At 35.3% G+C, this 26,905-nt stretch overlaps 1 protein-coding gene across 1 annotated transcript in view; it reads left to right on the forward strand.

Moving 5' to 3' along the window:
• The first annotated feature begins 2,467 nt into the window (after positions 1 to 2,467).
• The window catches only part of LOC144966338 (uncharacterized), a 31,433-nt gene continuing 6,995 nt past the window's right edge, over positions 2,468 to 26,905 (forward strand). The window contains exons 1-19 of the mRNA XM_078902657.1: positions 2,468 to 2,626; positions 3,174 to 3,250; positions 5,097 to 5,322; positions 6,116 to 6,186; positions 6,960 to 7,072; positions 8,055 to 8,113; positions 8,959 to 9,033; positions 9,671 to 9,845; positions 10,934 to 11,001; positions 12,418 to 12,566; positions 13,923 to 14,803; positions 15,016 to 15,219; positions 15,957 to 16,075; positions 16,710 to 16,823; positions 17,775 to 17,873; positions 22,413 to 22,561; positions 23,441 to 23,578; positions 24,739 to 24,868; positions 26,680 to 26,875. Of these exons, the coding sequence (XP_078758783.1) occupies positions 3,222 to 3,250; positions 5,097 to 5,322; positions 6,116 to 6,186; positions 6,960 to 7,072; positions 8,055 to 8,113; positions 8,959 to 9,033; positions 9,671 to 9,845; positions 10,934 to 11,001; positions 12,418 to 12,566; positions 13,923 to 14,803; positions 15,016 to 15,219; positions 15,957 to 16,075; positions 16,710 to 16,823; positions 17,775 to 17,873; positions 22,413 to 22,561; positions 23,441 to 23,578; positions 24,739 to 24,868; positions 26,680 to 26,875 (2,995 nt within the window). The 5' untranslated portion in view covers positions 2,468 to 2,626; positions 3,174 to 3,221. The remainder of the gene's footprint in view (positions 2,627 to 3,173; positions 3,251 to 5,096; positions 5,323 to 6,115; positions 6,187 to 6,959; positions 7,073 to 8,054; positions 8,114 to 8,958; positions 9,034 to 9,670; positions 9,846 to 10,933; positions 11,002 to 12,417; positions 12,567 to 13,922; positions 14,804 to 15,015; positions 15,220 to 15,956; positions 16,076 to 16,709; positions 16,824 to 17,774; positions 17,874 to 22,412; positions 22,562 to 23,440; positions 23,579 to 24,738; positions 24,869 to 26,679; positions 26,876 to 26,905) is intronic.

Here is a 26,905-nt window from a genome sequence, read left to right on the forward strand (position 1 = left end):
ACTATGTAAAAAGGAGATCAGTAGGAAATAAATCTGGGACTAAAGGGAGATGGATACCATTGGGAGTTGAAGCCGGATTTGGGAGTTGGGTACCAGAGGAGAGAGAAACCTGACACTATAGGAGGTGGGCGCCGGTGGGGAGTGAACCTGGGACTATGTAAAAAGGATATCACTGGGAAATAAACATGGGACTAAAGGGAGATGGACACCATTGAAAGTTGAAGCTGGATATGAAAGTTTGGTACCAGAGGAGAATGAACCTGACACTATAGGGAGTGGGCGCCAGTGGGGAGTGAACCTGGGACTATGTAAACAGGATATCAGTGGGAAATAAACCTGGGACTAAAGGGAGAAGGATACCATAGAAAGTTGAAGCTGGATATGGGAGTTGAGTACCAGAGGAGAATGAACCTGACACTATAGGAGATGGGCGCCAGTGTGGAGTGAACCTGGGACTCAGGATCTGGAAGTGCACACCAATTTGGAGTTAACCTGGTACTGTGGGAGATGGATAACTGTGGGTATCCGAGCCGAACTATAGGAGTTGGGTACCAGAGGAGAATGAACCTGACACTATAAAAGGTGGGCGCCAGTGGGGAGTGAACCTGAGAGTCAGGGAATTGCTCACCAGTGGGGAGTTAACCTGTGAATATCTAAAAAAGGATATCAGTGGGAAATAAATCCGGCTTCAACTGCCAATGGTATCCATCTCCCTTCAGTCCCAGATTTATTTCCTACTGATATCCTTTATAAATATTCCCAGGTTAACTCCCCACTGGTGTGCAATTCCCTGAGTCCCAGGTTCACTCTCACTGGCGCCCACCTCCTATTGTGTCAGGTTCATTCTCCTCTGGTACCAAACTTTCATATCCGGTTTCAACTTTCAATGGTATCCATCTCCCTTTAGTCCCGGGTTTATTTCCTACTGACATCCTTTTTACATAGTCCCAGGTTCACTCCCCATTGGCGCCCACCCTCTATAGTGTCAGGTTCATTCTCCTCTGGTACCAAGCTCTCATATCCGGCTTCAACTTTCAATGGTGTCCATCTCTCTTTAGTCCCAGTTTTATTTCCCACTGATATCCTTTTTACATAGTCCCCGGTTCACTCCCCACTGGCGCCCACCTCCTATAGTGTCAGGTTTCTCTCTCGTCTGGTATCCAACTCCCAAATCCGGCTTCAACTCCCAATGGTATCCATCTCCCTTTAGTCCCAGATTTATTTCCTACTGATCTCCTTTTTACATATTCCCAGGTTCACTCCCCACTGGCGCCCACCCCCTATAGTGTCAGGTTCATTCTCCTCTGGTACCAAGCTCTCATATCCGGCTTCAATTTTAATGGTATCCATCTCCCTTTAGTCCCAGGTTTATTTCCCACTGATATCCTTTTTACATATTTCCAGGTTAAATCCCCACTGGTGTGCAATTCCCTGAATCCCAGGTTCACTCCCCACTGGCGCCCACCTTCTATAGTGTCAGGTTCATTCTCCTCTGGTACCCAACTCCTATAGTTCGGCTCGGATATCCACAGTTATCCATCTCCCACAGTCCAAGGTTAACTCCCAATTGGTGTGCACTTCCCTGAGTCCCAGGTTCACTCCACACTGGCGCCCGTCTCCTATAGTGTCAGGTTCATTCTCCTCTGGTACTCAACTCCCATATCCAGCTTCAACTTTCTATGGTATCCTTCTCCCTTTAGTCCCAGGTTTATTTCCCACTGATATCCTTTTTACACAGTCCCAGGTTAACTCCCCACTGGTGTGCAATTCCCTGAGTCCCAGGTTCACTCCCCACTGGCGCCCACCTTCTATAGTGTCAGGTTCATTCTCCTCTGGCCCTTAACTCCCATATCCGGCTTCAACTTTCAATGGTATCCATCTCCCTTTAGTCCCAGGTTTATTTCCCACTGATATCCTTTTTACAGAGTCCCAGGTTAACTCCCCACTGGTGTGCAATTCCCTGACTCTCAGGATCACCCCCACTGTTGCCAAACTCCCATAACTTTGTCGGATACTGTCGGGTTTCGGCGGGTTTCGTAATAAAGCACTAATTCTTTTTTACGAAACCCGCCGAAACCGGCCGATAACCTTAGTCTCAGGTTCACTCCCGACTGGTGTACACTTCCCTGAGTCTCGGGTTCACTCCCACAGTTGTCTACTTCCCATAACTTTGCTGGATATTGTCGGGTTTCGCCGGGTTTCGGCGGGTTTCGGCGGGTTTCGTAAAAAAGCCCTGGTTCTTTTTTACGAAACCCGCCGAAACCCAGTCCCAGGTTCACTCCCCAATGGTGTACACTTCCCTGAGTTCTAGGTTCACTCCCCACAGCCACCTACTTCCCATAACTTTGTCGGGATTCGTCGGGTTTCGTCGGGTTTCGGCGGGTTTCGGCGGGTTTCGGCGGGTTTCGCAGGGTTTCGGCGGGTTTCGGCGTTTTTCGTAAAAAAGACACACCCCTAGCTACCACTTACTAAAACCTAAAACAAAAGCCGATTATTTTTAAAAATCAAAATCGAATACCTTTTACAGAATTTCCGTTTCTTAACAGTTTCCGGCCAACTTTCACTTCATTTCTTGGAATTGTTGATTATTTTCAAAGCGGGAAAGAAAGACATTTCCAAAAGAATTGTATTCCTTAAGACAATAAATGTTACATAAGCGTATCTTTGATTGATTAGAGCGCAGTTTACAAAAACAAAGAAAATAACGATTTTACTCATATTACTCAGATCAAGACACTGCACACCATTATTGAGTTGAAACATCCTCTCATCGTGGCTGTGGCCGTGGTTCTAGATTTTAGATAGGGAAGTGACTATTCTCATCCCCCTAGTCTAGGATGCTAGTCTTCATAATAGTAGTCCACAATTGTTGTATGTTTAATCCAAAGGTTGTAATGCAGTAATTTGTTAAGTTTCTTGTCACAAGTTGCACAATTAAAAAAAAAAAATCAATCAAATCCAAATCGCAAAAAGCCGAGGACGTTTTTTTCGGTAATCCAATCGGCCGGGGGGGGGGGGGGGGGGGGGGGGGGGGGGGATGAGAATAAAGGCAGCCTTTAGATAGATCCATCAATTATCATTCACATTCTCATTTATCATTAATTGGATTCTTATACATCCCCTTTTGAACTCTATTCGAGTGCCTTGTAACGTTTCATTTTTTTTCCTCTCAGCTTATACATCAAGCTTTAAAGTTGAAGATAAAGCTATCAGGAAATGTCATGGCATCTGAAAAAACTAAATTTAAAGGGTATGTTTATAACTTATGGCTACTACGACTACTAAATTACTGTAGTCTTCTTCTTATCTTGTCATTAAGTCACAACTATGAGCATCAAAGATAATCGTGAGTGTGGTAGGAACAAATGGACGTGCCTAGGCTTTTTAAATTTATCTGTCAATTTGAATTTGGCCATTAATTTTTTAAATATTTTCGGGCAGAGAATTCCATATTTGGATGGTGCTTGGAAAAAACGAGTTGAGATAAGCATTAACTCGTGACTGCTGGACCTGGTATGGGTGCTGTTTTCTTTTGTTTGGGATATAAGGCGCTCAGTTTGTATCATTGTCAGTCCATGAAGGGCCTTTAAGAGGACTTTGGCTTTTTGGAATTTGAGACTGAAATTTTTTTAATGGCTTCACTTTTTTTTTGGCTGTGCGTATTCCCAACTGGTGTTGGGAATAATAAAATTTGCCTATTCCCAACCGGTGTTGGTAAAGTATTTAGCCCAAGAAGTGACACAAGGCCGAAGGTTCCCTCTGTGGTGACAGGACCGATTAAAGCGGATCAGGACCGATTAAAGCGGATCATTTTCAAATGGCTCAAAAATAGATCATTTTATATTTTATATGGATAGAACTACAATAAACAGAAAATAGTTTTGGAAAGGAGGCATCATGGATACCCGCTTGGCATTTTAAATTCCATTTGTTTTTTAAATTCTTTGGAAAATGATGCTGGAAAAAATTTGAATATTCAGTGTCTTTAAGAACAATTTAGATAATTGTTTATGCCAATGACACACAACTGTACCAATCTGCGCCCATAATATTCAAACCTGTATAGAAAATGTCAGCACGAAAAGACAGAATTAATGTCATGCGCTACACCTCATAAAATTAAATCTATCAATCTCCCCCCAATGACAATGGATTCATCTGTAGTTCAGTACAACAAAAACAATTGGAATTTATTTTGATCAAACTCTTAGTATGGATTTTAAAATAAATAAAGTATGTCAGTCTCTTTTTATAAAAATTAGAAAACTCGGGATCATAAGACCTTATCTATCCTTGTCTGCAGCAAAGAAAATCATTTCCGCATTTATACTTTCTCATCTAGATTATTGTAATTCTCTTTTGGTAGGCCTACCAGCGAAACAAATTTCTAAATTACAGTGCATTGAAAACATTGCATTGTTACTAGAACTACAGTACAAACCAGACAACGACTCATGAATCTCATGAGTTGCCTGTTGAGGCACATATAAATTATAAAATAGCATGCAATTGCCACCAAATTATCTCTTAAAGAAAATAATGAAACGGCATCCCACCTTTAAGATCATCTTAACTTTTATTCACCTGGGCGCAATTTACGATCGTCTAAGTCAGTATCATTTAAAAAATCCAAAGTGGGGCTAAAAACATATGGTGAATGATCTTTTAAATTTGCAGGGTCTCAAATTTGGAACAGCTTGACTTTGGACTTTTAGATTCAAAATATTCTTTTTATAAAACACTTTAAAACGTACCTTTATAACAAAGATTATATGATTTGATCATTAGAAATCAAGAAATGTTGTGACATAATTCTATTTTTTTAATAGGCCCTATATGTTTATTGGTTTTAATCAATCACGATTATTTATTCAACTTATTATTATTATACAATTTTAATATATCTATTTATTCCCCTCGCCCACCCTGTGGTGCTATCGTCTAATAACCTATTAATACTGTCATTGTTATTGTTATTATTTATTTTTATTATTATTTTTATTAATATTACATTTATTTTTTTTATTTTGGTACCAACTGAGGTATGTCTTCATGATATTTTAATCATTAGTTTGATTTCAATTTCTGCTATCAAGATTCACTTTCAAGAAGCTTCGCCCTGGTGCCCTGAGTACAAATTCCCCACTTCCCCCTCCTCCATTGGTTCAAACCAGCGGAAGTAAACTGGTGACTTTTCCTTCAAGTAATTTGTCGGGTCCTTCAAAGACAGAGTCAACTAAACAGCTGACGAATGACATCATTGCTTCAACAAAACAAAAAAATGATTTGCCCTCCCAAGTTGATGTCTGTGAAAGCTCCAGGGTATGTTCTTTTTTATGTATCTAACTTCATCATTTTAATAGACGTGTTAGTTTGATTGTGGTATCCGTGGCTCATCTGTAAGGTGTCTCAACTATGTTGAGCATAGTCAGTGGTTGGATGAGTGACAATGGATATAAATCTCTGGCCCTGGCAATTTATAGTTTATATAAGAGCAAGGCACTTTACAAACATACATTTGGTTGTGAATAAGTACCTGGCTGTTTCATAAAATGACTTTGGTAGAGTATAAGAGTGCTGTTATAAAATTTCTACACTTTAAAAAAACCCAGAAAAACTCCAGATTTGTTCCCAATTGCTGCATGAGCTTGCGAGTGCGCAAAGATGGGGTTCCAAAACGCATAGAGTGCATGAAATTTTTATTCTACCCCTCAAACAATTTTATTTTTTCATTTTACCCCACTTAGAAGACATTTAAAAAATATTTTAATGATACTTCATTTTTTAAAAACCCCAATTTTCGTTAAGTTTAACACTTGATAATCTGATGTCACAAATTGATTGTGTATATTGATATTATTGCCTGTAATATTTATGGAGAGGGGTAGAAAAATATTTAAAAACAGGGGGTTCTTAACTGGTGACTTTTTACTGTAAGAAAAATGGTATTTAGTAGTTCCATGCGTCTTGCAGGGGGAAATATATGAATTAAAGTGGTGAGCTTATGTGAATTTGTCAAAATTTATTATATTTGTTCATAGCCTCATATTAATGTATTGTAACACACACACACACACACACATACACGTACCTCATGTATATTATTTTTTGACAGAGCGGTATACAGACAAGCATTATGTCCTTTGCAAAGAAAAAGGTTGCAGTGGCAGCTGTACTTCCTCACAGGTGAGATCTTGTGTGTTACTTTGAGATGTTTTCCAAACCCAACTAATTGCCATGATGTAATGGGTGGAAATCCTCTTTGGGGAAGGGAACAGCCTCCAGGGCAAAGCGGTGTCTATTCCAGTCTACTTTTGCTGGCTGCTATCTCCTATATCATTTGTCTATTTTAAGTGACCTAATTAATATATTCTTTTTCTACAATGAAGGCATTGTGCTTAGGCTTTGTCAGAGGTGCCTTTTTAATTTTTATAATTTTTTAAAATTATTTTTTGTGTAAGAGATTTTATACCCTAATAAAACATCTCATTATTTCATTAACATTATATATACAGTAATGTTTAAAAAAATATATATTCCTGTTTGTTGGGATCCTGTCCTTGTATCAGAATGAGACTTTAAGATCTCAAACTGGTTGCATAAATGGATTGCTGTTGGATCATACTTTTGATCCCATATTAAATTAGACTTGTTGGTCTGTCTTATTCTCTCTTGGATGCTTGTAGCTGTTATCTTTAAACCATCCCATCAGCTTTCTTTTTACCTGCATTGAAGTTGTTACAGGCGCACTAATACCCATGAAAACAAACAAACAAACAATATTTAATGTCTTGTACTTTTCTCTCATATTCCCACCACTGCCCAATTCTCTCATTCCTACCCTCTTCTTTGTTGTTTAGGTTGCATTGAACTTTTTTTTTTCTACTCTACTTATTAGATTAGAGAAAATAAACAGGATTTTACTTTTCTTTTTTTTTTTAAACCCAACCTATAACTAGGCCAAGCACAGCAGCTACCCCACCTAAAGTTGATATACCAAAGACTGCACCAGATTTATTTGAAATCGATGATGATGATGATTTTGAATTTCTGGATGCAGCATGGGACCAAGGTCAGTGGAAAATTAACATTAAGGAAACATTAATGTAAGTCAAAGATGCTACTTTTACTGATAAAAAAATGAATCTACTGATAAATTATCCGACAATAGAGGCCAAATTTAGATTTTTTTATTTTTTTATCAGACTTTTATTATTATGTCGGATTGTAGCCACCTACTGATGAACCTGTTTCCAAAATAGACAAAAACACATCTATTTTAAAGCTTTTTAAATTATGATCTAATGGTGGTGTACAGTTAGGTAAAATTCTCACAAGTTCTACCAGAATGTAGTGAGGACTATACATATCTCTGTCCGTTTAAGAAAAACAACAAAGAGCTCAGTGATGGAGGCTTCAATCATTCCATGTTATATTGGGGCAAGTCCCTCAGTGGGTAGGGGTATTGCATAGTAAACATAGGGAAAAAGGTTTGAGCACCCTTTCAGCATCATTGAGTAAGATTATTAACCCTCTGTATTGCTTACTTGAAAAATATGCATGATACTTGATGATGCTGGATGTTAGATTGATCTACATTCTTTCAGGAATAGGACTTGAATTTTTAAAACTTTTTATTTCTTAATTTAAAAGGGTGAAAGTCAGGTTGCTCCAAATTTTTTTAATCAGGTGATAATTGACTGCAGTTTTTCTGTCACCGTTCTGTTTTTTTTAAAAATAATTTTTTTAAATTGGCCATCCAAGGATATATTTCTTGGTATAAGATGTTGATGTTGAGGAAGGCTGATATCACAAGTGAGCAGCATGATGCAAATATCAATTGCAAAATTTAGAATGAAAACATGATTTGGCTTCTAGGTGATATTTTTCCACCCCGTTATTTTCAAATGAATATTTGTCTATGAGTTAACAATCATGAAAGGTAAGTTTGGAATAGCAAGAAGGCATATTTTAGTAATGAAGCTGTCCACACTCTTTATCTTTGACGTATATTTCAAAGATTTTTTTCTCATTAACAAATGAAATTTGTACAGGGCAGTCTCAAGCTGAATCTGAAATGGGCATTAAAAAGGCTTCAAGCTACCCAGATGAGGTAAGATTCAAATGCAGTTTTTTTAGTATAGTATGAGCAATAATTTTTCTTGGTTTTAATATGTTATTGAGTTAACATTTAAAAATTTTTTTTTGTTTTTTAAATTGTCCTTACCTTTTGAGAAGACAAGCATACTTTGGTTGTAGTACACTTTAGTAATTATTCAGTTACTGATTTGTATGAGTACATTGTTGTCCCATTCTCTTCATTGGGGTTATAGAGCCCATAAATGAATTTGGTATTGATGAAGAGAAATGTCACATTTTGAAAATGAATTTAAACTATCACTCATCTGGCCACTGACCACGAATAACATTGCTTGATTTAAAAAAAAAAAGATGAGACACCGTACTGCTAAGCCATTTTGTGAGGCACACGTGGCGTTAAATTGTGGAAGAAATCAATATGGATATAGCCTAGTAGAAAAACATAATTTTAGTTTTCATATTGAATACTTTTACATTGACTCAGTAAAATGTAATAAAAAAGTACTTTAGAGCCATCAGGCCCATGGAGCTTGAATATATTTTACTATTGGGTAGGCAAGGAGACCATACGTAAAAAAAATATCTGAGGTATGCAGATTGAACAAGGTCTTTTTTGCATGTCAGAACAATCCCTTAGTGGAGTAGCTTGTCGAACAATATGATAGTATGTGGAGACACCCAAAATATAACTATATGACTGTTTTTTATCATCCCAACCATCTTTATCAAGTGAATTCAGGTACATTTCCACAACATGATATACCTCCAGATCCAGAAGTTGGTTATTCCACGAAATGAGCAATGTCCAATGGCTCTTGTTATTATAGCTATATTACATTCTCATATTTTTGTCACCAGAGAAAGTCCCCAACGTTTTCTCCTAGGCTGAATGTGAACAAGAATCCCACTGTCATTCCAGACACCCCAGACAAGGTCAGCAACACATTGAAAATCAGGCCTGTCACAGACCTCTGTCGTGTTTTTATTAACACCAGTATTCTTAGTGTTAATTATTATAGGCTGTGAATTTCTTATATTTTGAGGAGACATAGAATCCAGAAACATTCATTCTTAATTAACATGTGAATCATTTCATGTTACCTATCCACTTCATACCAAAGGAGTCAGTCACCTAGATGCATAAATACAATGAAAATGTAATGCCAATTCATCCCTTCCCTTTGATTTTCTATTCGCACATAAGATTCCACTTCTATTAGTTTCTTTATGTCATTAGAAGGAAATTCAATTTTGAGCAGGTTTTGGGGATAAAGAAAATATGATACTTAAACTTATTAATTATTCAATTCATTTTTCTTTTTGTACAAGGGTGAGTCATAGGTCATCGGGGCAGATTTAACTCACATTTGAACATACTAAAAGTAAAAAACAATTGCTTGGATATGTCCATTTGAAGGATGATACTTAAATGTTTGTAAGGTTACCTTGTGTATCCTGTCAGCCTTGGTATTAAATTGGAATAGAGCATTATGAGAACAAATAGTAAACTCCTGACCAGCGTTATCAACAATTTAAAAAAAATCTTTCTTTTATTTACTTTTGTTACCAGGCAACTTCCCAGGACAATGACGAGAGAGATGGTAGTCTGATTGTTAATGCCAATCGAAAAAGGAAGCTTTTATCTCCACCTGATAACCTGGAAGACATGAAAACACACAAGGATAGTAATATACAGCATATTACTTCACGTCGCTCTCCCGCTATGAGACTGTCGAGTATAAAAAGTGAGTTGTTTGAATATTGCTTTGTTTTCTCCTGATAACTTGCAGTAGAAGGTAAGAATAATATAGAAATTTATGAATCATTACAGGGGCCCAGATAGCTCAGTGATGAAGCACTCACAAGCAAGGGGATTGATCCCTGTTGCTGTTGATATTTAATAGCATCATTAAAATGTAAAGAACTGTGCTTTGATTGCTATTAACAGCTTGATTTGAGTGCAAAATCACTCACACATGTTGTTTAAAATTTATTTCAGTTAATTGCTCATACTCATATGATTTCTATATATTCCCTTAAAATTAAAAAAAATTTTTTTTTACAAATTTGGTTCAAAATTTTAGAGTTCTCTCGCTCTTTTACGTCAGATTTTCTGCCAATATATCAAGACTTCAATAAAACTCACAATTTTTGCTTAGCATCTGTTTTAAAATATACCATTGTTACCATTTACGTGCACAGTTTCATCTTACATCATCATCATCATCATCACTATTTAAATTTTATTTGTAGCTGTTTTGATGAAATTTTCAGAATGGGGTTGATAGTAACTAAGTCACCAAAGAGGTGGCAGATTTAACTTCTGATATGATTTTCCTTGTGATCTCAGAGTTTAAATAACTTTTACCCATACAGTCTAGTTGCCAACTGATTGAAATGGAGGTGTGCCGATTTTTAAATTGAACAAATTGTTTTGTAAAGGGCTTTAAACAAGAACTTATTATTTTCACAAATCATGGACACACCAACCATGTTTGTATATTACAGTCATTCCAAAACATTTTTTAATCTACAATTTTTTGATACTGTATTGCTTGTTGTACTGGTATTGCAAAATGTTTTTCAACAAAAGTTGGTAAAGGTTGAAGTTTTACTATTAGCTGCTCATCAGAATTATTACTCGACGAGGCTAATCATATACTTGTAGTGCATGTAAAATTCTGAATTTATAAAGTTTCCAAGGTTGTAAGGGGAAAAAAAATAATTATGTAAGTACGTAAGTTTTACGTGTATGATTCTAAAACTGCTCTAGACAAGAAGTATCAGGAATTTTGTAATAACTTTAATGAAGCAAAAGACTTTTTTCTTTCAGAGTCAAGGCTTTCAGCAGATGTTCCAGATGTATGTAACCAGCCATTATTGTCAAGAGATTTTTCCACTGTGAGTGATCCTAACCACCTTCATGCAGATGAGCCTGATTATGGCTCCCTATGTTTAGTAAAACGGGTCAAAGACATGAACCAATGCATATGAAAGATTAAATCTTATATTCATATTTCACTGCCACAAATTAGTGTCTTGATTTAATGAAAATTTCATTCCGTCTTGTCAGTTTAGGAGTAAAATTTAGTATATTTTGTGAAATACATGTTAATTTGTCTATAAAATTGGTGGAATTAAGTGATTTGAAAATAATGCCAAACCCAATTTTTTAATGCCGTTTTTGGAATTTAATATTAAAAACGCCAAATTGGCAACCCTGTTATGGAGACTAGATGGGATTTTAAAGGAAATTCAAGTATAAAAATATATTTTTTAATAGAAAACCTTTTGTCTTTCAAGGGATTTACATAACATCATAGCATTGGAATTGTATCAACCACAGCAACACTAACATTAGTATTGTCAAGAACAGATAGTGTCCATAAATGGCTTCAGTTCTCTGATATTTAAGCCATTTAAATCACTTAAAACTAGTCTATTGAACCTAGGGTGAAGATAAAAATTGAAATGCAGTAATTGATGCTTTATATTACAGGGTTCGTTTTCAAAACTTTTTATCCACATAACGTAATCTGATACAAACAGAGCAAGATTATCAGTGGATTATTAATTCGTCAGAATCGTATGTTTCATGTGTACTTTGATATTTTTTTTGTTATTGATGCATTGTGCTTAGTGAAAATACTCACAACATCCACCACCAGATATAACCCACCATCTCATAAAACTATGTGTTACCTTAAACGTTTATAGTCTGATTGATACAATTTAGTGATATCTACTCCTAAAAATGGCTGGCTATCAAAGAGCTGAGTGAGGCCAATTTCATTCCTTCTACATGCTTTTAGTTATAGTCTAATGATCGCCTGAATTTTAGTCCTTTTAGAATTCCTATAAGTTATCAGGTACTTGAATATCTTTTTCAACTGCTTTTCATATTTACCTTTCATTTGATGTATGGGTTATAAACAAATTCTTGATCTGCAATATTTATCTTTCTTGTCAGGGTATCCTGTAAGATTGTATTGTCATAAATTTTACATTTTTGTCGTAATGGTAGTGAATTTAGATCAATAGTTGTAAAATAGAAATGAAATGGTAAAAGAACAAATATTTTTTTTTTTTTAATTACATGAAATTTAAGGGGACAAGATTGTGGAATTATAAAATGATGAGGCTTTGCAAAATGCCATTTATTTTGAGCATTTATAAATAACTTTACATTTGTTTCTATTATTTTAATTTTTACATATTTATGTTTATTTAACATATGTTTTAACATTATTTTTCAAATAGATTTAAATGCTGTAGGAGTTTTTATAAGGCTGATATTTTGTTTTCTTTTTTTTCTAGCTATCCGAAGAAGAATGTGTTGCTTTGAAGGACATTCTACTCTCTGTTGTCAATGAGCTGTGTGACATATTCTGCAAGATTAGGACATGTGATCTCATGGATCTTTTGTCATCTGATTATGAGCGCTTGCAGAAACTACTCACCATAAGGTAAAAAATTTAAAGCACATTGCTTACTCTGCTGCATATCTAATAACTTATATTAAGTTGATAATGCCTTGGAGAACTAAAAATTCATTGTATTTGAGTGTGATAAATTATAATATAGTTACATATCCTGTTTTTCTTTTAAAAGCTGCAATAAATATATAATTTTTAAAAAGTAAAATTCCCTTTATTCATCCCAAAGAGGAAATTTGTCTCAAGGGTCTATTCCAAGGGAAGACGAATAACCCAGGCATCAGCTGCAGTGCAGCGCCGCAAATTGAGCTAGGATGAGGTGACTTGCTCAAGGCCACACAGCACATCAGCGGGTCATTGAACTCGGTACCTTTCGGGTACAAAGCAAAGACTGTACTGCTGTGCCACACTGCCCCTAATATACACAAAGTCAGATTGTAAAATATATGTCAGAAAGGAGTGGTCATTCTTTCCTTATTTCAACAAAAACAGAGAGACACAGAAAATCTCTCTTTTCTGCCGTCCAGTATTAGGCTTTATAACACAAAGCAATAATCATTTTATATACTTATTTCGATTTTTACTTCCAAATAATGTAAATATTAATTTATTAATTTATTTGTTTTGCAATCTTTTCAATTTTCAGTTTATAGTGACAGTTTTAACTATTTTACAGTGGTGAAATTATTCATATAATGCGCGGCTCTGGTTGTCGAACCACTCCTTGTCTATATATACATCATATTTCCATTATCTTTTTATCTTATTGTGTAAATTATAACATGTCTGTACCAAAAAATTGCTTTTTAGGATGCAATAAAGTTTTATTATTATTAATATTATTATTATTAAAAGGAATTTTGAAGACAATGTATTATGATGGTTTTCAATAATTTAACTATCATAAGTGTCCCTTATCATTGCTTACTCTAAAAATATACAATTGCTTTTGTGACAAAGTGTGATATTCCCATCCCTTTTCAAAAATACGGTTGCCTTTCATATGCTTTCATCCAGCAAATTGATTGGTAACTTGTGTGAATCATATTATTTGAGGCAGACATCTTTTGTCCTGAGAAAATTATATAGCCAACTATTGGCTAACCATCAGTTTTCTTTCCACTTCCACATAAATAAATAAATAAATAAATAAAGGACTGGTTTTTAAAGAAGTGAACTGCTTTTCCCAATCCACAAGATGAATTGTAGAGGGGAAAAAAGCTACCATTTTATCCATCTCTCAGCATTTTATTCTTGTCTGAAATTGTTGAAAATTTAAAGTGCTGCTGAACCGTTGACCATTATAGGCAAACTAAGAGCTACAAGCAATAAGGAGGTATAAGATATTAATACAGATGAATATTTGCTTTTTTTCTTTATCCACAGAAAGCAAATCAATGATGCAGGAGTCATTTCCAAGTTTAATGAGAAAAATGCACCTCGTCCTTCACACTCAACAAGTCCAAAACTGAACACACCAATGTCAACATCATCACAATTCAGGCATTCAACACCCGTCTCATCATTCACCCCGAATACAAATGTACATTCTAAAAATTTACATGCAAGAGAAGATGTGAAACATGATAAAAGGTTGTCTGTTAAAACACAATCTTCTTTTCCTTGTGGAGACAGTTTTTTTGACAGTCCCACTACCAGTCAACCACCCTCCTCATCAATTCCAAAAAATGCCCCTCTTCAGGCTAATAAGTCAAACTCCTCTTCCTGTTTTCTTGATAAAAATGTAAACAACAGTACCTTGAACGAGAGCTTAATATGTGGGCAAATGCAAAGAACTACTCACACTACAATCAATTTAAGTTCATCTTTTAGACCTTTAACAAATTCGGTCAGTTCAGAATCATTTAAAAAGGGCAACTCTCCTCAAATTTCATTTAGCAGGCAGGACATGATTTCAAGTCAGGCAGATTCCGTGGTCATATCGCAACAAGATTACCATGTTGAAAATACTGCTGATGCTAATGCTGTTGCCTACAGTGATAATGATTTTGAAGATGAACTGGAAGTAGCCATGGCATATGATGATGGTGATGATCTGTTTCTTGATGACAATGCATGCTTAAAGGAGCCATCATCCAAACAAAAATCTACCACAAGTGATAATGTCAATAGATTTGATATTGTAAATATTGGTTCTTCCACATCTTCTGGGAATATGAGTCAAATCAATCCTGAGACTTTGATTCTTTCAGATGATGATGATGACTTACTTTGCAGTGTGGATTCATCTGCTGTCAATGATCAAGGTACTGTTTATTTATCAAATCAGTTGTTTGCTTCAAATCTGTAATATTTTGAGTAGTATCTTGCTTATTTGAAAAGATTTCATTTTCACAGATTGTTGATAAATTGAAATAATAATGAAGTTGAAATAGGAGTTTTTCTTCATTACTATGCACAGATAATAAGATTTATTATTGGTTTCATCTGGTGTAAATGTAATTTGCTTGTATTTCAGTTGGCAGTTATGTCCCAAAATTCAGTTCAACTGATCGTGATGATGGCAATTCATCTGAATTTGATGGTATGAAATTTCCACATAGCGCAGTCCTATTTTCCATGTTTCGTCAGATGTTTGGGTTGAGTGAATTCAGACCTAATCAACTCCAGGCTATCAATGCCGCACTTTTGGGAAATGACTGCTTTATACTTATGCCAACGGGTAAGTTTGAATTAATCTTCAATCCATATGTATACCGTCGAAAAAGCACTTCTTTTTTCAATTTAAATTACCGGTATGTTACACATTTCTCTAAGCTTAAAAGACATTGTATGGGATCGTTTGACCTCCCATGGTGGTAAGGGAGGTCACTTGCTTTTTCTTCTATCCACCTATGTTTTCTAACCTGATGATTTGTCTTTGAATGAGATTATTTGGTTTTGTCCTGTCCCTGGTCGGAGTCCTTTTTTGGTAGGGAAACAGTGAAGTGTATTGTTAAAGTTTTGGGGAATATTTATGTTTCTTTTAAATCACCCCTCTATGATATACTGTTTTTTGTGTGTTTTTTTGAATATCATGACTCGGTAGGCAATCGAGTGTTCCTCTTAATGGGGTTGTGTGCTTATGTCTAGACTTCTAGGCGGTCTCAAACAAGTATACTGATGATGCGCTCCTGCAATCTACATCTGCTCCTTATTTTGACTATTCTGCACTGTCTTACTTTTTCTCTTGTCTTTTAATTGTAAATATTATTGTTATTTTGACCATCCCATTTTATTGGCAAAATGACCTAAATGTGTCACAATCGTCATAAAACCCTTAAAAACAAACATAAAGACATTGAATAGAAGGATACCGTGACTATACAACATTTCTTTATATGTTGCTTGATATAACTGCTTAAATAATGGTAATATACAACTAATTCTTCCAGTTTTCTAATTTCCTTTTGTCTTCAGGGGGTGGCAAAAGTTTGTGTTATCAACTCCCTGCCTTGGTTTCTCAGGGGGTCTCCATCATTATTTCACCTCTCAAAGCCCTCATCCAAGATCAGACTCAGAGATTGCTCTCTCTTGATGTAAGTTTTTGAAAAATGTGCCAATGTTTATGAAACTGTTCTATTTGATCCTAATCTATCGTTTCCATTTTCATTGGTAATGAGTTGTTTTATCTTTTCTTTTCTTTTTCTTTTTTTCTTTCTTTTTTTTTTTTTTTTTTTTCAATTTTCTGATAACTTTACATAACAGAGAAGTGATTGAGTAGAGGATTAGGTGGAAAGTTTTTTTGCATTTGATTTGCATCCCTGTGGAAAGTAATTTACAATTGACTAGCATGCTATCCAAATATTAGCTAGCAATTGCTACTGTCCATTTAACAATACAGAATACAGGATTAACTTTGACTCCATGAGCCTTGTGGCCCTGTAAGTTTACCAAACATGTCAAGGTTTAAAGAAAAAAGAAACCAATGCTATAATTTCATAGGATGCATTTATAAAATTTGTGGAAAATATGGATAAATGACTTTGAATCCAGTAAATTCCTGTGTGTATCGCATTATTATTTATTTTTTAAATCTTTCCTTCAACTTCAATTTTCTCTTCTCATCCTACTTTTTCTTCCTTTTTCTTTTAATTTAATTTTTTACTTGATTTTTAAAATATTTTTTTTTTACTATAAAGTGAGTGAAATTATTTAAAATTGTTCTTCCAGATCCCAGTGGCCCATCTATCTAGTGATAAAGATAACCAACAACAGCAGGCAGTATATTCTGGACTATATCAGAGATGCCCTGCTTTCAAGATGGTTTATGTCACTCCAGAAAAGGTAGATTTTAGTCTAATTCTCGATAATATTTATTTTTGTATAACAAGGCAGCTAGTGACAGAGATAAGCAAGGCTTTTTCTTGCTCATCATTCCATTGAAGGATTATAGAGTAATCTTTCCAAGGTTTGTTTTATTTAAAGAATTATACCAAACAACGTTGATTTTATGCATTGTTTCGATATTTGGCTTGTCCTGTTGTTACAAGAGGTCTTAGTCTTAAACAAGCAATAAGGGGACGAATATTTCACTTCGTTTTCTTTATTAACGCTTTACAGTTGTTGTCTGATTTTACTCTATCCTGATATCAACTGTTTGTTTTCACCATAAAAACCTCTACTTCAATGATTCCGGGTTGCATCGTTTTTACTACACTATGGATAGAAATTTTTTGTTTCCCATTATAGCAGATAACTAATATGAGTGATTATATATATTAAGCTATGACGACATTGAAACAAGTTAACATATTTATCCCTTAACACATGTTGTGTTTCAATGCTGGGTGACTCAAAAAACGATAGAACCCATCATTTTTGTAATAACATCAAGGATATTGCATCAAGTTTTGATGAAATTCTAAAAACTAAAACATCAGTTCATTATGTTCATTTCTACAGGAGAAATTGAATATCATTGATAAAATTCAAACAGAGATTAAAGTTATACAAGAAAGCAGACATATGAAAATCAGGAAAATGCGAAAAGCAATACACTAAAATAAAATTGTGATTGATGCACTGCTATGAATAAATAACTATACGAAATTAATAAATAAATTATGATTAACTTGCTCAATTAATAGTAATCAACACGCTGAGCCCAGATCTTTGACCATAGCTTGATCTCGAACCACTTTGTATTGCTATAATTATAACTATAGATGTCACATATGTTTGCCCAATCCTGTGTGTGATTATAATTATGATTTTTTTATTTCGTTAATTGTCCAGTTGTCAGCAAGTGAGAAGCTATTAAGTTGCCTGGATAATTTGTACAGAAGAGAGCAGCTAGTGAGATTTGTAATTGATGAGGCCCATTGCGTGAGTCAGGTGAGAATTTAGATTAGACTGCAAATAATATCATAGGTTGGAACTTCCAAAATTTTCATAATTATTTGCTAACCTTTAGACAGTTTTATCTATCGCATAGTACTTTCCACCATATCTAAGTTAGCTAGCTACCTATTTACTGCTATGAGAACAAAGAGACCTGAAAAGAAAAGTTTGAGATGGCCAGAGATTAAATCAAAATTGTTGTTTTTTACATATTAGCCCGACTTCTTGATCTCAAGGTATTATGTAAAGTTTTCTGGAACCCTTACATTCAACCATTTAAAAAATCAACAATGATTAAATATCTTGTTGCTATATTGTAAATAAAATCAGATTGCTGAGAAATAATTGACAGAATTTCCATGGATTTGTTAAGGAGTAACTATGATTGGCAGACCTCCGACCATAATTGGAACTCTGGCTCACCAGTATTGGTCAACAGTCGATTCACCAACCTTCTTCAGTGCTGTGAAAAGTAAAATGAAAAGAGAAATAGCCGAACTCTCCACTCCACTTTGCATATTGTGTGGCGAAATTTCCTGCTCCACTAAGTATCATCAAAATGCCATCTTTAGCTTTCTAAAAAAGTTTGCATGTTGTATTTTTGGACCCTGACTTAGTCTTCATAGTCGTATTCTTATGAATGACACTGTGGTTGTACAAAGGAAAAGGGCTTTTATTTACATTTTTTCAGTGACTTGTTATGGTCAACTTTAGATTTTTGGATTCCTACTGAAACTCATTTGTCTTTAAATTTTATTTTTGTTCACCTTAATTTATAAAAGTTCCGGCTATTCTGTTCTCAAGCTTTTACAGGTCTGTTCTATTTTCAGATGTCAGGTTTAGTGTACAATTATTTTGAAATAACAATTGTTTTTAAATTAAAAAAAAATTATTGTATATAATTATATCTGTATTATAGTTATTAAAGAATACAAATTTGAGACATTTCTTTCTTCACAACATAAACTTCGTCTTGCATATCATGAAATTGCATTTTACAGTACCTTGTCCAAAACCGTTCGACAAATGGATGATGCCAAGTCTGCAAAGATAGATCATCATCAAGCCCTACTGCAACCTCCTCGTGGTGTCGAACGGTAACAGGTCAAGCTGGCTAACTGCAGAGGGCGACAAGAATAGGCAATGGCAAACCATTCTTGTAACTTTGCCGAGTTAACTGCATGAATAAGTCCCAAAAGTTAAACGGTAACAGCGTAAAGGGGAGCACGTTTTCACTCGGTTGGGAGCGTGATGTTCGTCAGGTCACACCGAACCGTCAGCCAGTTACTAGGCGAAATAAATTTAACAAATGTGACAAAACCAAAATTGGGACATGGAATGTCAGGACCTGTGCCCAAAAAGGAAAACTAAACAACATTCTAAAAGAAATGAAACGGCTCAAAATAAATATTCTTGGCCTGGCAGAGATGAGATGGAAAGAGCAGGGAACCATGTCAAAACAAGAAAACAACACTACATATAAGATCATATGGAGTGGTGGAACCTCTTTCCAAAAAGGAGTAGGGATGATCTTAGACCAACAATCAACCAAATTTTACAAAGGGCACATAGCAATCTCAGACAGAGTTTTGCTGGTTAAGCTAAGAGGACCTGTAGTTGACACCAATATTATTCAAGTTTATGCACCAACAGAAGAGGCGACAGATGCAGATATGACAGAGTTTTACCATTCACTAGACAAAGCAAAACGAATGTGTAAATCACAAGAAGTCCTTATGGTAATGGGGGACCTAAATGCTAAGATTGGCAGAGGCAGAGATGGTGACATAATCGGACCACATGGACTCGGAGACAGAAATGAACGAGGAAACATCTGGGCAGATTGGTGTAGAACAAATAAATTAATGATTTCAAACACCTGGTTTCAACAACACCCAAGAAGAATCTGGACATGGCAATCACCAAGGGACAGAGCAAGGAACCAGATAGACTTTATAGCAGTATCATCAAGATTCAGAAATGGCATATTAAATTGCAAAACCTACCCAGGCGCCGATGTAGACAGTGACCATGTCCCAGTTGTTTGTACAGTAAGGATAAAGTTTAAAGCTATTCAGAGAACAGCTGGTAGAATAAAGAGGGATTACAGGTTATGCAAAGACAATGGCATACAAACAAAAATGAGAGAAGAATTTGAAAGTGCACTCATGATACAAAGTCAAAGTGAACCTGACAACGAAAAATGTGAAAAACAATTTGATATATTCCAAAAGTGTGTCAAAGCAACTGCAGAAAAGCATTTACCAATAGCTCAAATAAACAGCAAAAAGGAATGGATGACAAATGAAATTCTAAACCTATTTGAAGAAAGACGAAAATGCAACAGAGGGTCTGCAGAATACCAAACATTGAACAACCACATTAAATCCAAATGCATCGAGGCACACGAGAACTATCTAGACTGGAAATGCTGCGAAATCGAAAGAGAATACAAACCCAACCCCCAACAAGCTCACCAAAGAATAAAAGAACTATCAGGGAAAAGGAAAAGCAAAGCAGCAGGAAGTTGTATCCAGAACAAACAAGGGGAACTGCTATTTGAAGAACAACATATAGAAAGCCGATGGGTAGAATACATAGGCGAACTGTACAATGATCCAAATAGAAATGAACCACCACTGAAATTCAAAGAACCATTAAGCAGACCAAAAATCACCAAAAGTGAAATTGAACATGCCATGGAACGAATGAGGGATGGTAAAGCAACAGGCCCTGATGAAATATCTGTAGAGGTATTAAAAAGCCTAGGAGATCTAGAAATTGATGAACTTCACATATTATTCAACACTGTAACTCTATTTTCATAGCAATAGCAAAGAAAGCAGGTGCAGTCAGATGCGAAAATTTTAGAACTATAAGTTTAATAAGCCACATCAACAAAATACTGTTGCGTATAATTATCAACAGGCTAAGGAATAAGATTAACCCCGAAATTGCAGAAGAACAATATGGATTCCAACACCTAAGTGAAAGAGCTATACAGGTTCAGACCCCACGAAACCTCTGTTTTGTCGACTATAAAAAAGCTTTTGATAGAGTACGCCACGAAGAAATACTAAAACAACTGCACTCCATTGGCGCTGATGAGAAAGACCTCAGACTCATGCAAACATTATACTACACCCAGCAGGCATCTATCAAAATCGGAAACTCTACAGGAAATTCCATTCCTATTAAGAAAAGAGTCCGTCAAGGGTGTGTTGCCTCACCAGATCTGTTTAATCTATATCAAGAAACAATCATGAGGGGCATAACTAATAAGGAGGGAATAAAAGTAGGAGGTCACAACATAAATAATATAAGATACGCAGATGATACGGTACTCGTTGCAACATCAGAAATCCAACTTCAAAAGATTGTTGACAAAGTGGTAGTAGATAGTGAAGCCAAGGGAATGGAAGTGAATATCACCAAAACGGAATGCATGGTAATACAGAAAAACCCCGAAAACAACAACACCTGCAATATAACGATTCACGGCGAGCAACTTACCAACGTAGAAAGTTTTAAATACCTGGGTTCAATAGTGACAACAGATGGAAGATGTAACCGAGACATACGAGCAAGAATAACTCAAGCCAAACAGGCCTTTATGGACCTCGGAAACATTTTGAGAAACAAACAGATGTCGTTCGGGATTAGATTCCGAGTCTTGAAGTGCTACGTGTGGCCAATCTTGTTATACGGATGCGAAAGCTGGACTACAAATGCAGAAACACAAAAGAACATTGAAGCTTTTGAAATGTGGTGTTTGAGAAGGATGCAGAGAATATCGTATACTGCACACAAAACAAACGAAGAAATGCTAAAACAAACACATACCAACAAAGGAAACTAATGCCCTTAATAGCGGAGCGACAACTATCCTTTTTCGGACACATAGTAAGGAAAGATAAGAATGAATACCTGGCAAGTTGTGGAAAAATACCTGGTAAACGCGCCCGGGGGAGACAAAGAAAAACACTCATAGACCAACTGAAGGGCTTCACCAACCTAACAACCCAAGAGCTGTTGAAAAAGCAAGAGACAGGGAGGAATGGAGAGAGATAATTCATGCAGTATCCGAAGCCTGGACCAGGCATGGAACCTAGAAGAAGAAGAAGTCCAAAACCAATTTTTAACTTCCATTTTTTACCTTATTATTCTTTGTATCCATTTCATAACTTTGTGTCAAATCAGAAAAAATAGATATCACCTTACATGCACCATTGTGCTCTTTTGCATTCTATGTCACTAGTAATACAATACTCAAAAAAAAAGCAGTACATGTGATTTATTACAGGTGCAATTATCAAGGAGGGAAATGGTAATATATAAATTACAAAAAGGGTTTTTATGACAGTCACTCTTCGCTATTCAATCAAAATTGCTTTATAGCCTTATAAGGAAATATAACAAATTTTTACAGCCCAAGGAGTCGTGTTATGTCCGAGTTGAAGTGTATTAACGTTTAAACTATGTCTCATGTTTGACCTTAAATCTCATCCATCAAATCTTTGAAATGTCATATAGTGGGGCCATGACTTCCGTCCTGACTACAAACGGCTGAATACATTGAGAAAACGATTCCCTGGAGTACCCATGATGGCTCTGACAGCCACAGCAACACCAAGGGTGCGACAAGACATCATCCACCAGCTAGGCATGAAAAATCCCAAATGGTAATAGAAATACTTTTCCCTACTTATATTCCTTTGCTTAGTTGTTTATATTGTTGTTTTTATAATGAATTGATGCCCATTTAAGATGATTAACTTTTGTTAAAAGTGCTGAAAAATGTATAGATATTATTACATTGATCAATAAGTATCGGTTTTTACAGAGTAGAGAAACTTCTGGGACATTACCTGTCAGTGCTATTCAAAGATGTCACCATCAATTTCTATCTGGTTTCCATTTCAATTATCTAGTTGTTGAAAAATCCTTTAATTTTCTTGTCTTTTGCTGACAAACTCACGCGACTTCCCCATCCTAGTTTGGTGCTATAAAAAAATAATAAATTGGATTATTCTCATTCAGTTCTCTCTGGATCTTAAAAATTTTAAAGATAAAGAGATTAACTATATGTAGAGTCAAGAGGTCATTTAGTTCCAAGAGAGCACAAAGGTTACTAAGAATTTTAAACATTAATCTTATGTAGTGGAGATTTCAGCAATATATTCGTAAATCATTGTGATTTTAAAATTTGTATACTTTGCTCATCACCAACTACTGAATATTTACTCTTTCAGAAGCCAATATCCGATTTAAAAAGATTTATTATAATCAGTTTAATCTTTTTGGCAGATTATTTTTTAAGATTATGCTTTTTGGTCAATTGCCATTTAATATTATGTAGAGGTCTTTTTCAATTCATTTGTTGTACTGCAACGTGTTCGTATTTATTTATAAATTGATCATAGTAAAAGCTTTGTCTGTTACAGTTTTCAAGTCTTTAGCTGTAAAAATTGATATAAATGTGATCATTTTTAAGTTAGTCTAAGCTGTGAAACTTTGTCTAGGATTTTATTAATTATGCTCGATATTCATTTTTTTTTCAGGTTCATGCAAACCTTCAATCGCCCAAATTTAAAATATGCTGTCCTGCCCAAGAAACCTAAAGCAGCTGCCTCTGATGTGTTAAACCTGATCAAGCAGAAGTTTCCGAATGAGTGTGGCATCGTCTACTGCCTATCTCGGTAACATCATCATCTGTTTTTTATTCTTTTTTTTTTTTAAATATTTTTTAATATCATTTTGACCTAAAAGATTTTATTATTGTTCCTTTTTTATTATTATTATTGGTGTTGATGTTATTGTAGTTTTTAAATATGCAAATAAAATAATTCAACTGGGTGGGGTTCCTGACCTCCCATAGTGGGCAGGGGGGTACATACTGTGTCTTCTAACCCCTTATATCTGTTTTCCAACATGCTTTCTGTCTTCGTCTTGGAATGAGATTACTTGGTTTTGTCCTGGTCCTGGCCAGATGCCCTGACTGAGAGGGAAACAGTCGAATGTATAGTTAGTTTTGGTAGATGATATTTTTTTCATTGTAAATCATCTCTCTGTTATGCACTGTATTATGCTTTCTTTATATTATATATGATTTGTAAAACATTTGAGTGTGTTCCTCTTTGCGGGGACCTGTGCTTGTGTCTGGATGAGACTTTTAGTGATCTCAAACTAAGTACTTCGATAGAGTGCTTTTGGAATCTACACCTGTTTCTTATTTGAACCAATTCCCCTTTGTCTTCCCTTTTCTTGGATGCTTTATTGTAATTCTAGAACTTTTTACTATCCCATTTTCTTCCTTTTTACTGGCACTGATATGACCTTAATGTGTTGCAAGAGCCGTAAAACCCTTAAAACAAAAACAAACAAAATAATTCAATTATCAGCCATGGTGAAGCTTGGCAAATTGAATAATAAGACTTAAATTTCTTATGCATGGAAAAAAATTGAGGTAAAAATTGCGATTGGATCAAACCTGCTTCTAACTTTAACTATTCATTTAAAACATGTTTATGCAGTGAGGTATGTAACAATGGTTTTGGATTGTGGATATATAAAGAATTTTTTTCTTGAAATTAAGATACTTTACATAGGATGATGTAAGCAATTTTTGCTGTTGCCACCTGTGATTGGTTTGAAAAAATCGTATTAATGATGATGATAATCATTATTATCCATTGTTTTGATAGGACATTGTTCTCATGATTTTCAGTGACATTAAACAAAAAGAGGAGGAAAAAATGAAAAGTTAGAATTATTACATAATAGTGCTAATTGCATTAAAATGGTGGAATTTTAAAATTAATTTACTTTGATAATTATAATGACTTTTTCTTTCTTACAGAAAAGAATGTGATGATGTTGCTATGTCACTCAGACGGGCAGGTTTGATGGCAGATCAGTACCATGCTGGTTTGGACGACAATACAAGGAATAGGGTTCAGGAAAGATGGCTGAATGATGATGGCTGCAAGGTTTGTAAATCTGTTACATTTACCCCCCACCACCAACCTCAATCGAATGATATATCTTGATGAACCATGCCTGAAATCAAAGTCAGAATGATCACAAAAAGCTTTTGAGAACTAAATCATTTGTCCTTTCTTTTGCCATAGGACTTCCAAGGTGTAGCTTGCAAGGTCACTGTTAGTGATACCAGGCTGCCAGAAGCTGTGGACTGTAAATAGTTATGAACAAAAATGAATATAACAGCTTCAACAAAAAAAGAACAAAATATCAAACATGGAACGTTTCAGGCTCAAAACCCTTCTTCAGCCAATAGCAAAAAACAATGAAGACATAAATATATTACTAAATTCCAGATAGGTCTACCCATAAAAGATTTGAGGTACGCAGACGACACTGCACTATTGTCCACAACACTGGGGGGACTAGAGAATCTAATAACATCTGTAAAGGAACATAGCGAGACCAAAGGCCTTAAGCTGAATATAAAGAAGACAAAATCATGAATACTGACAAGTGCAAAACAGATGCCATCATAAAAATCAATGGAGAAGAAATAGAAAGAGTAAAGAATTTTGAATATCTTGGAGCCAGGATTGAGTACAACGGGAAATCGGCCCCAGAGATCAGGAGGAGACTAGCAATGGCAAGATCAAAGCTAGAAAAGATGAATAATATCTGGAAAGGGCAGTGCATTCAAACAAAAATCAAAATCCTCAAAAGTGTTGTTTTCCCAACTGCAACATATGGATGCGAAGCATGGACTATCAGCAAAGCAGAGAGCACAAAGATCACAGCTTTTGAAATGGCATGCTACAGAAAAATACTCAGAATATCATGGACTGAAAAACAAACAAACAAAGAAGTTCTGAGAAGAATCGGAATAAAATCACCAATTCTTCTTCAAACTGTAAAGAAATTGAAACTGAACTATTTTGGCCACATGACTCGCCACGAATCATTAGAAAAGCACATTCTGCAGACAAGGGTAGACGGCAAGAGAAGCTGGGAACAAGATTTATGTGAATGGCTGGGAATGACAGCAACTCAAGCAAGTAGACTGGCGGAAAACCGTAATCTGTTTCGCAAGAAAGTTCGGGAAGCAACGTCCTACGCAGGATCAGCTGACTAGATGATTTGTCTTTATTATTTTTTGTTGTTGGCTGAAAAAGGGTTTTGAGCCCGAAATGTTCTGTGTTTGATATTTTATTCTTTTTTTTTTTTTGATGCTATTATATTCATTTTTGTTCAAGGTCACTGTTGAGGACTTCTTTCATATGGTATATCAAATTCAATGTCATTTCCTCTTTAACAGTGTATTTTTGGAGTTATTTGATTTTTAAGATGAAACTTAAATATTCATTCACAAAAACTTGGATTCTATTTTTAATAGTTTATTGTCAAACTCCAGGTTTCTAAACCATCTAAATGGACTGATTTTTTATCTGCATTAATATCCTGGATTTAGTATGAGTGAATAAGTTTGTTCTATGTTGACTTCAGAGCAATGAATGGCAGTGTTGCTTAGCATGGATTTTCCTATTAAGGAACAGTGTATAGATTACCCCACTAAACTTTAGAAATGAATAATTATTAATGGATGTCACAAGAGTATTTGTGCAGAAAAAATGCCGACCAGTTAACACTAGTTACATGATATAAAAATTTTATTCCATATGTCCTGCTGGGCGAATTGATAAAGAATAATAACATGTTTTAGGCATGGTGAAACTATGGAAATGCACAATGAAAATGTGCATATTTATTTATTTATTATTCTCTTTTTTTTTTCTTTTTTTTTTTTTTGCTTTTACATCAGGTGATATGTGCTACTATTGCCTTTGGGATGGGTATTGACAAGGCTGAAGTTAGATTTGTCATACATTTCTCCCTCCCTAAATCAATGGAAGGCTATTACCAAGAGGCAGGGAGGGCAGGAAGAGATGGACAGCTGGCTCATTGTCTTCTGCTGTATTCATATCAGGATGTTAAACGATGGAGAAGGATAATTGAAAGTAGGTTTTGTTGCATTGTTTTATAAATAG

The sequence above is a fragment of the Berghia stephanieae genome, chromosome 2 (assembly GCF_034508935.2).
Source record: "Berghia stephanieae isolate SIO BIC M18660-M18661 chromosome 2, UCSD_Bste_1.3, whole genome shotgun sequence".
In the NCBI taxonomy this organism is placed as follows: Eukaryota; Metazoa; Mollusca; class Gastropoda; order Nudibranchia; family Aeolidiidae; genus Berghia; species Berghia stephanieae.